The 12,064-nt window shown below is 35.9% G+C and overlaps 1 protein-coding gene across 1 annotated transcript in view; it reads right to left on the minus strand.

Annotated features, from left to right (window-relative positions):
- EPHA6 (EPH receptor A6) overlaps positions 1-12,064 on the minus strand; it is a 655,437-nt gene that overhangs the window by 257,250 nt on the left and 386,123 nt on the right. Inside the window, 1 exon segment of the mRNA XM_054700683.1 lies at positions 11,105-11,229. Coding sequence (XP_054556658.1) covers positions 11,105-11,229 — 125 coding nt within the window.

Here is a 12,064-nt window from a genome sequence, read left to right on the forward strand (position 1 = left end):
TACTCTAAATGCAAATGGACTGAACTCATCCTTCAAAAGGTGGAGTGGCTAACCGGATCAGAAACAAAATCCAACTTTGTTACCTCAAGGAGACTTATCTTAGTTCTAATGATACACACAAACTCAAAGTAAATAGTTGGGGGGCCTCCCTGGTGGCCAGGAGTTAAGTCTCAGCACTACCACTGGCTGTGGCCTGAGTGCAATCCCCAGCCAGGGAGCTAACCCACATACAGCATAGTAGACCTCTCCTGTCTCACCAGCTGCTCCCCTCAGCAGTGTATTTCAGTCAATCTGCCTGTTCCACTCCCCACTCTGTCTCTGGTGAATCTTCTAAGCCCCCACACCTCTGGCCTATACCCCAGTTCTTCTTGACAAAAAAAAAAAAAAAAGGGAATGGTTGGAAAACCAATCCTTTAGGAATCAGATGCCTCTCTAAAGAAGACATTCAGATTGAAAACAGGCATATGAAAAAATGTTGATCATAACTTCTCATTAGGAAAATGCAAATCAAAACCACATTGAGATAACACCTCACATCTGTGAGAATGACCCACACAGAAAAAATCAGAAACAACAAATGCTGGCAAGGATGTGGAGAAAAGGAAATCCTACTACACTGTGGTGGGAACGTAGACTGGTCCAGCCTTTATGGAAAACAGATGGAGGTGTCTCAAAACATTAAAAATGGATCTATCATATGACCCAATAACTCCAATCCTAGGCATCTATCTAAAAAATTAAAAAAAAAAAACAGTAATCAAAAGAAAGCTTGCATACCCATGTTTATAATAGTACTGTTTTCTATAGCCAAATTATGGAAACAACCAAAATGCCCCAAAACAGATGAGTGGATGAAGTAGATGTGGTATATATACACAATGGAATATTACTTTAAGATCAAAAAAGATTAAAACATGCCATTTGCAGCAACATGGATGGAGCTGGAAGGGAGAATGCTAAGTGAAATTAGTTAGAAGGAGAAAGGGAAATACTTAATGATGTCACTAATACATGTAAAATAGAGAACTCAAACTAAGGGTCAGATAAAAGTGAAGCATTCAGAGGGGAGAACGGATATGGGAGGGTTAAGAACAAAGAGGGAAGGAAGTGCAATGGATTGTGGGTGATGGTGTTGGGTGCACTATGGTGGTAATATCTGATGGGAGTGTCCTATATTGCCTCAATTAAAACTAAATTAATAAATGAATGAATAAAATTAGAGAAGATATTGAACTTAATGAGAAAATGCCCCAAATTAATAGTCATATGGAGTATATACATCTTTTGTTGTAGAGCAGGCAAAAGTGAGAAGTAAAAAAGAGCTAACAGTTAAAAATAATGTTGACATTTAGAGGAAAACAGAAGGAGTTAGAGAGAATACCCGCAATAAATTAGCAAGTTAGAATGACAAAGACAAATATTGTACATTTACATAGTGGATTTGACCCAGCAAAATACTTGTAAAACTCGCAGACACTAATAAACAAAGTCTGGTTTCTGAGGTTCAGAGGGAGAGGAGAGAGAAAAAGTGTTATAGGGGTTAAAAAAAAGTATTCCTTTATTCCTTTTAAAAAAATATATAATTTGAACTCAGTTAACATGTCAATAAAGTCTTCTGCTTAACCATACCACTGGTATGCAAGAGAAAAAAAAATAAGATGAAGCAAAGCAACAGTGTTTGTTTTTAAATGCACATTTTAAAAAAGCATTTATCAGCATAACAATTTCCAGGGAGGATGACCCATCAAATTCCTTATTGACTCTCAAGAAAAGTTTCTACCATGCCTTAATCTCTGTATGGTCCACAGTTCCTCTACTAAGCTTTTCCTAAAATCTCCCTGAGTGAAATGGAGTCAGACAATGTAAACTGTAAACATCCACCTCATGTTTTTCAGGAAATGTCTTCAGGTAAACATCACAAGAATTTTCATACGATTACAAGCTTTACTATCATCAGTAGAAATATATGCATCTGTTCAATTTATAGATATTTTAAGTGTTGAATGAAGTAAGTAGCAAGAAAAAATATTCTTAAATTGTATTTACGTATGCACTTCTAGTCCCAAATAGTAAGTGTCTGAGGAACAGGCAAAAATATGGTTGTATTTTTGACTGCATTTGAAATGAGCAAATCTTATGTTTCTCCCCAGGCAGTTTGACTCAGTCAATACTATAATAAGGTCAGCGATCAAGGGGAAACTTGCTAAGGATTAGATAACACAGTCCAGTTGCAGTTTTTAGTTTGAAATTTGTATTAGAAAATCTGGCAAGATTTGTCTATAGGCATTATGTAGTGATATTTCCTTCTTCATCACCTTGGGATAGAAAGTGAGATGTATGACTTATATTTTAAGTTTTTAAAAGAAATAACATCATATTTGCATTTCCCATTAATTAATGGAAGAGCACTTCTTTGGAGAACTAAATTGGTGGCAGTGTTACATTTGGATGATTTGTGCTTGTCTGTGGGATTATTGTTTGCCTGATTTTCACCAAACGAGATCAGAAATTTAGAGCAAGTTGAATTTGTGTACTTGTTATACCCCTAAAAGAAGATTTCTAAATGAACAAGAATGCAATAGAAATATACTAATTTTGTATACTCTAAATCTACAGTGATTCTTGGCATTAACTTACATACTCAACCTAGAATCGTTTCTAGCATCCCTCCGCACTATTTGTCCTACTTAAAGGGACATTTGCGATTCTCTGATCATTTGATATTGTGGGTTCTATAATCTCTTCCCAAAGCCATATATCACATTACATTATTAATAAAATACAATTTTATCAGGAGGTAGAAATTGATATGAATAAGCATGCATTTAAAATATTTTAAATATTTAAAGTTAATATTTTTCAAAAATTAAAAAAAATATTTTTCTTTCTTTAGAAACACTAAACTTGGTTGCAAAAATACATACATTTCCAGATTGTTGAAAATGAATAATCCTTTCATCCTTATTGTTTGTTTTTTAAAAAAACTGTAACAGGGTGGTGATCCCCAGGAAAAGGGGAGGTTGCAAGTTCCCTGCCCCACCCAAGGGAGAATGGAGCTGAGCAGGGAAGAAGAGAAGCTGGAGAGGAGACTGGAGAAGGAAGGATGAAGGATGGAGAGCCAAAAGGAGACCTGGAGGAGGCACATAGAGCAGGGAGACATGTGAAGAAGCTGCATGGCTTCTTGGTCTGGGACTGGTTGAAACAGATATGGTGAGAAACCTGTGGGGAAGGTAACAATGACTGCTTTTAGCTTGATATAGATTTTGCTATTTTCCTTCCAGACTTGTCTTGCCTTTTCTGTCCCTTTCCTATAGGTCTCCACCAGGAAGTACTTAGACTCATGGAAGGCTTTGGGGCCTCAGTGGCCCTTCTTTGGGCCAACCCTATTTGACTGGACATTTCCCCACGAGGGGATGGTAACTGTGGGTGCTTGATTTGGAAACTATATTCTTCCCCTTCTCTTTGTTGAACACTAATTGTATTAAAGCTCCTTTCCACTGAAGGTCTTACGCACTGAAGTATGTTTAGTCTGGAAGAGGCAGACAGCAGAACCTATTTAAGAGCAGGCAGCTTTGGGAGTTCTGGGATGCCCCTCTCCCTGCCCTGTAAGAAAATTATTTAATTTTTATTGAGGTAATAGTAGTATACAACGCTATCTATGTATTCGGGGGCATAGGTTTCTACCTCATCACACCTGCCACCAAAGCACCAATAATCCTCCATCAGAGTCCACTCGGTATCCTTCACCCTTTGGTGCGCTCTGGTAGCCTCAGTTCTGCATTCAGATTCCAAGGGCTTGTTTCCAGCATACATGATGTTTTTATATACTTTGCTATAATTTTTTACATCACATATTTTCATTGGAAACATTAAATCTCTCATTCCTTCTTTACAATTATTTGATTATTTTCCATCTTGCATAGCACAATATATTATAAAAATAATAAGTTTCTGCAATTATTGAATGCAAGAATTGAAATGTGACTGACTTTATATTAACTTCATCAAAAAAGTGATAAAAACAGAATTCAAGAAGTGATAAGGAAGCAATTTAAGAAAAGTGTGACTAGGAATATGAAAGTAATTAATTATGACTTTAGGATGTAAAATTGATTAAAATGGTTGTGGAATAAAATGGTTGTGGAATTTGTTTCATTGTTCTTGGAAACTAGAACATAAACTTTTGATATTTTTTATGCTTACTGCTTCATTCCCTTCCATAGATATTTGAAAGTTTTTCATGAAGTATATTTGGAGTACTGGATGCTGGCAGACATTCAGGGCAGGAAGGGCAATGCCCAAAGTAACATTTATGATAGAGCCTGGGGGGAGCCAAGCACAGCTTCGGAGGAGAAAGGCGGTGCCCTGTCCCAATCTACTGGCAAGTCCTAAGATCCGAGGAGAGAAAGAAGCCCCCAGAAAGGGGAATTTCTCAAAATTGGCTGTTTTCTGGATGACAAGTCAATTTCCCTAAATAGGCCTGATGATTCCCTTAAAAATATAAAATGCTCTTCCCTTCACAAGGGAAGGGTGGAACTGGCCCACACCATGGCAACTCCCCCTAAATGCTTTCCCTTGTCCCAACTTGCTTTCTGGGATATGATAAAACTATACCTCCTGGAGCATAGTAGAAGAAGGAGTGACTTAGACGTTGATACCGGGGCCAGAACCAACACCCTTGGAGCACCTGCACATTTCACCACAGGAAAGAACCTGCATCCCATAAAGTATGGAGTCCCCTCCGTTACCATCCTCTTGCTGTTATTCTTCCCTGGATTCTGCCCTCCTAGTACCTCTCCCTGGCATTGCTAAAGACATGGCTTTGAATTCTTCTCATGCCACAGTCAAGGACTGAGGAGCTCCCTCCAACCTAGAAACATCTAGGAACCCCAAAACATTGTAACAGTTCTACCAACTTATTTTATCCTTTTTTGGATATACCAAATTTTAATTTAAAAAATCCAACTTGTATAATTTTAACAATTCATTTTTTTTTTAAGAGGGTTTTTTTTTTTAAGATTTATTAATTTATTTATACAAGCACTGGGTACAGTCAGAAGCACGGGAGGGTGAGAGAATTCACCAGAGCCAGAGAGGAGAGCAGAGCAGGCAGATGGACCGAAGTACACTGCTGAGGGGAGCAGCGGGCGGCAGGAGAGGTCTGCGCGCCATGCGGGACCCTCCTCTGGTGGCCGGGGAGCAGCCGAGGATTGAACCGGCGCTGCAGAGGCTACGGGCAGCCTCGCAACCCAGCGCTCAACCGATGCGCCACCGGGGAGGCCCAACAATTCATTTTTTAACTCAAACAGAAGATAGGGTAACTCTTATGAAATAGGAGATACTATAAATCTGGAGTAGTTAGAAGATGCTTGCAATTTTAAGTGCTTGCAGACCATGGTTAATGCAAGCTGTAAATATCTTTTTAATTTCTTCATATTTTGATCAAGCCATACAGATGCTGCAGTTACAATGCTGGCACCAGTCCCAGGTTTGCCACCACACGAATCTCTGCTCCCGGCACCACGGGGACTCCCTGGGCTCACTAAACCAGACAGTCTTCCACACAGTGTGGTGTTTGCTGCACAACATGGAAATTGGCTATAAAATCTCTGTAATGAGTGTTTGTGTCAGTAAATTCCCTTGCTGTCTATTTTCTATCAGGTAATGTTGTTTTAATTAGTACCAAATGCTCATATCCAATTTCTCTGTGGTGGACATTGCAACGAATAAGAATTATGAGAAAGGAAAAAAGAGCACAAAACTTTATTTACTAGCTCAGCAATTTGCTGTTTCCTTTGGAAAAACAAAATTGTATCTGAAAATGACTTGTTCCTTCATTTACTGCATTTTACTTCAGAGTAGTATTTTAGGTTGTAATATCATACACATTATGTAACATCTGCAGAGGCCCTATCCAGCCACAGAGATATTGCACTATTTAACTTCAGAAGTATATTTAGAGGGTTGTGATTATTTTGCTTCCATCTACATTTGATAACTTGAGGTAATGGAGAGGCAGGGCCTCCAGAGCCTTATAATTCAGAGTATGGTGTTAGGAGCAGCAGTGCTAGCGCTCCTGGGAGCCTCTTCCAAATGCAATGCCTCCTCCCACCACCATTTAACCCAGGACTGGTCAACTGAACCATAACCTGCATTTCAATAAGACCCTCATGTGATCCATATGCCTTTCATCTGTCACATTTTTCTTAGTTATGGTATAATGATCACCTGTAGGCTTACATGCAAGTCTACATTTAGTTGCACAATGTGGAAGTTAGGTGGTCACAGAGGAGGAGGTTAGAGAGAATGAATATGTTTCATAGTGGATGGAGACAAGAGTGGCATTCATGCAAGTGAAAAGTCTCCTCTTGGACAAACACCTAAGCAAAGGATATACAACAAAAGAAAATGAGGAATGTATATTGACCTGTAATAAAGAAGGAAGGAATGAAAGATATTTTCCCTTTCTTCAGTTGATTATTTCTACATTTACCGCTATGTCTTTAGAAAAATAAGAGATTACTGTTATCTGGGGAAAAACTCTTGAGAAAGCAGAATAAGAGGGGACAGGAGAAAGAGATGTATACAAGGTTTGACATTAAGAAGTATGTAACTTTCAAAAAGAACATCCAAAATTCAACCTTTGTCCAAAGGGGCTACTTTAAATCATCCCTGAGTGATGAAAACATTTCCCAGAATGAAAATCTTCCCACGAATCTCATCACCTTTTAAAAAAATACACAGTTCACATGACATGAATTTGTCTATTTTTATATAAAACTCTGGTATCTTATTGCTGTTAACTAGTGGACTAGGTGAAATAATGGAAAGTTATATTAATTCAGTGCATTACATAGATAATCATTGATCACCTGGATATGAGAATGCTTCCTTTCTCATGATGAGTTTTCTTGAACAAAATCTAAAAACTGCTGACAGGTGAAAGTTAAGAAAACATTAAGGAAAAGACCAGTCACAGTGTCTTAAACACCAGATACAAGAATAATAAACTGTTATGGGGGGGATTATGTTTGCAAAATGAGCTACCAGTTGGTAATTAGTGGTGCTCTACAACACTCTGGTGAGACAGGTGAGCTTTATTGCTGCCATTTTAGAGTAGCAAACTGGGCATTAGAGAATAATGAAATGTTTGGCCTCAGGGAACCTAGAAAATCAGCATCAGCAGAAAGCAATGACTTTTCTGAGGCATTCAATTGTGATATAAGTAGCAGGTCTAACTTTAACAACCTTTCACTAGGGTGATTTTGGTGATTACTTAGCTTCCTATGCCTTAGTTTCTCATCTGTAAAATGGGAAGAGTAATAATATTGATCTCAAAAGACTGTCATTAGAATTGAATTATTTAATACATGTAAAACATTTTTAAAAGTACCTGACATATGATTGGCCAACAATTTTTGGCTATAAATTATTAGCTATTGGCCTTTCAGAGTGCTGGGAATATGAAAGTAGACTAAAGGATTCCCTGTCCTCACGAATTTACATTCTAATTATTAAGAGAACATTCTCTCATCTATCTGATGGATACTTGCGTACTGGACTTTCTTATGAACAGGTAGAAATAGGAAATTCTGGAGGCTTTCTTTCCTTTTTTTAATTGTCAGAGATAATTATACATTGGTTTGGTATCTTTTCTCAATTTCTAGTGATTGAGTTCTGGACAAAGAGATGCTATTACACTAGAATTTGGTAGTAAGCAAACACCTTTAGTAGGTACTGATTGGAGCTTGGATGACAAAGCCAAAAAAGAAATAACCTTTCTTTAGTGGCTCACAAGCCAATAGGGGATCAGATGAATACATAAATAACTCTATGAAGACTAAATTTAATAAGTATATTAAAATAACAAAGAAACAAGAAAAAAAATGAGTATCTGGGCAGAGGGAAATAGAGAAGAAAACTGAGAATGTAAACAAAAAATGAAAGGTGTGGGGAAGAGAAGAGATAAGGAAAGTGAATGTTTGATATTTGATAAGATTTTTTGATATTTTGTGACAGCAAGAGAGCTTGGCAACATTTTGAGGTGGGAGACAATGGAGTTGTAGCAGATGAATTCTTAGTTCTCTCATTATGAGTAGGTTCTATATCTGGACATAGGTACTCACTATAAAAATACAAAATATAATTTTTTGTAACTTACACTTGATTTTTTTCTTCATTTTAAGTGCTTTTTTCATATTCAAACCTTTTTCACTTGAATTTAAAATGAAATACTTCCTGAGTAAGAAAAGAGAAAAGTAAGGATTGGGGAGTATAATTAATTAGAGAATATCTAATTAGTTATAACCAAAAAAGCAATATGTTTTCTTTTTTATACTTCTCATTCTCTTTCTCTCTGAGAGGGGTGAAACAATCATAATATGGTCTCTTTTTTTAAAATTTATTTATTTATCCATACAAGAACCAGGGTTACAGGGCAGATTCGCAGGAGGGTGAGAGGGTTCACCAAAGACAGAGCAGGGAATAGAACAGGCAGACTGATGAAATACACTGCTGAGAGAAGCAGCGGGCACGACAGGAGAGATCTGTTGCACCATGTGGGACCCTCGCCAGCCGGCCGGGATCAAACCGGTGCTGCAGAGGCTGCAGACAGCTTCACAGTGCTGTGCTCAACCACCTGCACGACCAGGGGAAGCCCCATATTAGGGTCTTAATTTTTATATATAATTGTGATGTGAATAATATTGATCCTTGTGATAAAATATTTTTAAAAATGTGTGCACATATATATTAAATTTCAGTAGACAGAAAGAACAAGTACTGTTATTTGAGTGGCGGGATAACATATTTATAATTGTTTACACATAAATATATGCCTTTGGAAACAGAAGTGTAAGATATTATCTTCCTAGATCCTTATTTTACTCCTTATTTTATGGATGAGAAAACAGGACTAAGAAACTGCAGATCGGAGCCAAACTCAGATTCTGAACACCCAGAACAGTGCTTTTTTTCAATATATCACATTGTCTAAGCAAAAGTCACGGATAACAACAGTGTGCTGTTTGACCTTAGATATTTGTAGACAGTGCACATTGAAGCAGCTTAAATTCTTTCCTGATTTGCAGAATAATGCTTTTAACACAATGAGAACTTAATAAAACAGCACAAATTCCTCAGAGAATAGTGTTAACATGGGTCTTTGCATATTAATTATATGTTAGCAATACACAGTGTTAAAGTTTAAATGCCTTAAGTTAAAGACTTTAGGTACCAATAAAAATGACTGATAATATGAATATTACAATGAGCCAAAGAATAAAATTCTCTCATATCTCTCCAGGCAATGAAGCTCCTTAGTTAATAGTTGGTGCCACCAGATCTCCTTGGATCATCTTTACCTGCCATCCCTCCAGCTTGTATCTGCCACCTGCTTTAGAAACCAAAACTTGGGCTGCTGCAACCACTATAAAGAACCAGAAGTGCTTATAATATTTTTTGTGCACACACATATGTACGACCATTCAGTCCTATGGCCAAGGATAGACTGTAGACAGAGTGTGAAGTTCAGCTTTCTTTGTCTCCATAGGAGAAATGTTGAGATGTAATTAGAATGCAGAGTTCCCTGGGTCACTCTGAATTTGATCTCTTTTTCACAGTCCTTCTCCTACCCTCTTCCAGTTTTAGGAAACTTTCTTATATCACATGCACACAAATTCCTGTCTCAAAGTCTATTGTTCAGCAACTCAACTAAAATAACTACCAAATTAGTTAGGGGCCATCCAGCAAATTAGTTATTGATCCATCTGTCCATGTATATCTATACTTGCGGCCGCCCTCTTTCTTTCTTGTCTCCACACATGTATCTCCACCAATCCTTCCACTCTACCACTGCTGGCAACAATTGAAGAGCATGGTGGACAACCTCTTTCATCCTATATTTCTATACATTCATATAATCATACACTAAAGAGGATTAATTTGTATGCCCAAAATGAGATCATTTATTTATATTTTTATCGAGTAATATCTAGCTTCTTAAAGAGGAAATAAGCCCTTTAAACTACAAGCTCTATTGTAAGTTACTCTAATTATAAATTTTATAAAAATATTTTCTAGGAAGAAGAAACCATATTATATATGCATATGTTAACTATACAGTCAGAATTTGAAGTCTTAGGTGGAGAAAGATTTTACGCTATCATTTTGTTCTCAGTGGGATAGAAAAAGACACTCCTATTTCTCTTCTTGGCCTGTTTCTTCAGAGAAAACCTAAATATATTTATGATGTTTCTTTGCTTCTAGTAGATTACAGAAATATAAGAAGTTATTACTTACATTATATGTAATGTAATATTGTATATAATTTCTTGCACTTAAATTATATTTTTAAATTCAATGTTCCCTTTATCAATATTTAGAGTAGTATTAGCACAATGAGAGATATTATCAGAAATGACAACTGGTCTACCACAATAATAAAGCAACATTATAATGATGAAGAATAGAAAGGGGAAGCATGAAGAAAGTATGAATACAAGAAAGGTATGGGAGTATATAACTCAGGAAAATACAGTAACTGAAAACAATTTTTAAAACAAAAATTGAAATTTTAAGGTTAACATTTGTTTTTTTAACCAGATTTATCTTCCTAGCTTCCTGAATGTAAAGAAAAAATTTTAATTCATCAGTTATTCCAATTTATCATTAAATTGTTCTTTCCAAATTACAGTGGACTATAACTTTAAGCTCATTGGCAAAGGATATGGCCTATACAAACTCTTTCTAGATTATAGTTAATTCCATTTTGCCATTTCTTCCCAATTTTAGCAACAATGTTATTTCAAATTAACTGCAAGATGATGGAGCTACTATTTCTTCCTAAGTTGTAAAACTCTATAGAATTTAACTCATGACAGAGACTACCATCTTGTGTCTTTAATCTGACCTAAAACAAGACAAATTAATTGAAAAATAACAAGCACAACAACAAAGTGGAGAGTAGTCAAAGACATAAGGCTTGAGGTTAAGCCAAAGAATAACAAGCTTTAAAGAAAGTAACAGTACAACAACATGCTCGGTATATACATATATACAGGTATAGGTATATGTGGTTTGTTAAAAAGATCCAAGTAAGACCTACTTTCTCGTAATACTTGATCTCGTAGTCCAGTATGGCTCCACTGGAAAAAGCAGGAGCTTGCCATGATAGGGCAATGCTATTTTGGGATGCCCAGTCCTTCCTTACTATACCTATCAGGGAAGGTGCTGAAAGGAAAGAAAATAATTAAGAATTAATTGGCAGGAACCATTCCCCATCATCATTTCCTTAATATTTTGTATTCTAAAGAAAACATAATTCTTGTGGAAGGAGACATTAATGGCTGACCTCTGATCAATATGATAGCCTAAGAACTAGTCTATTAAATACAAATAAAGTATGAAAACATATTTAGAAACATTATTAGAAAACATAGGAAAAATTCAAATAGTCCAGAATAGGGATAGGAACTCATGATTTTTCTTTATTACAGGATATTTTCCTTCCACTGACATTGGCATTCAGCAATGACATGAAATATAATACATTTGACTTCTATATTTTATCAAATCTTAATCTGCCATAGAAAATCCCTCTGCAATTACAATATAATTTATAAACTCTTCTTTCTCTTCAAGACAGAACTTTGTAATAAAATCTTACTATTTTATATCACCAGCTTCTTAACTACAAGAAATTATTGCATAATCAACTTGAGTATTATTATTTTTACACAAGTATTGTGACATTTGAATAAAATAGAAATACTTAACTCATGAAGTTTATTTTCAGAGACATGGCTCTATTTTTTTCCTATATAATATTGTTTTAACAATCCAATCTACAAGTAAATTAATCTTGTGTTAAACTTCCAAAATTTACCTAAAATGTAAACAACGTACTCTTTAAAAAATACTTTTTAAGTTTTATATTGTTTAAAACAGTTTTTACATCAATAAAACATCACTAATAAAAGATAAATTCAAATTTAAAACACTGAGATACTATTTCTAACCCATCAGAATAGTAAGGAAAAGCACTTTAATATGTTGTTGTCAGGAA

Source organism: Talpa occidentalis, unplaced genomic scaffold, assembly GCF_014898055.3.
Source record: "Talpa occidentalis isolate TD23 unplaced genomic scaffold, MPIMG_talOcc4v2.1 talOcc4.4, whole genome shotgun sequence".
NCBI classification, from domain to species: domain Eukaryota; kingdom Metazoa; phylum Chordata; class Mammalia; order Eulipotyphla; family Talpidae; genus Talpa; species Talpa occidentalis.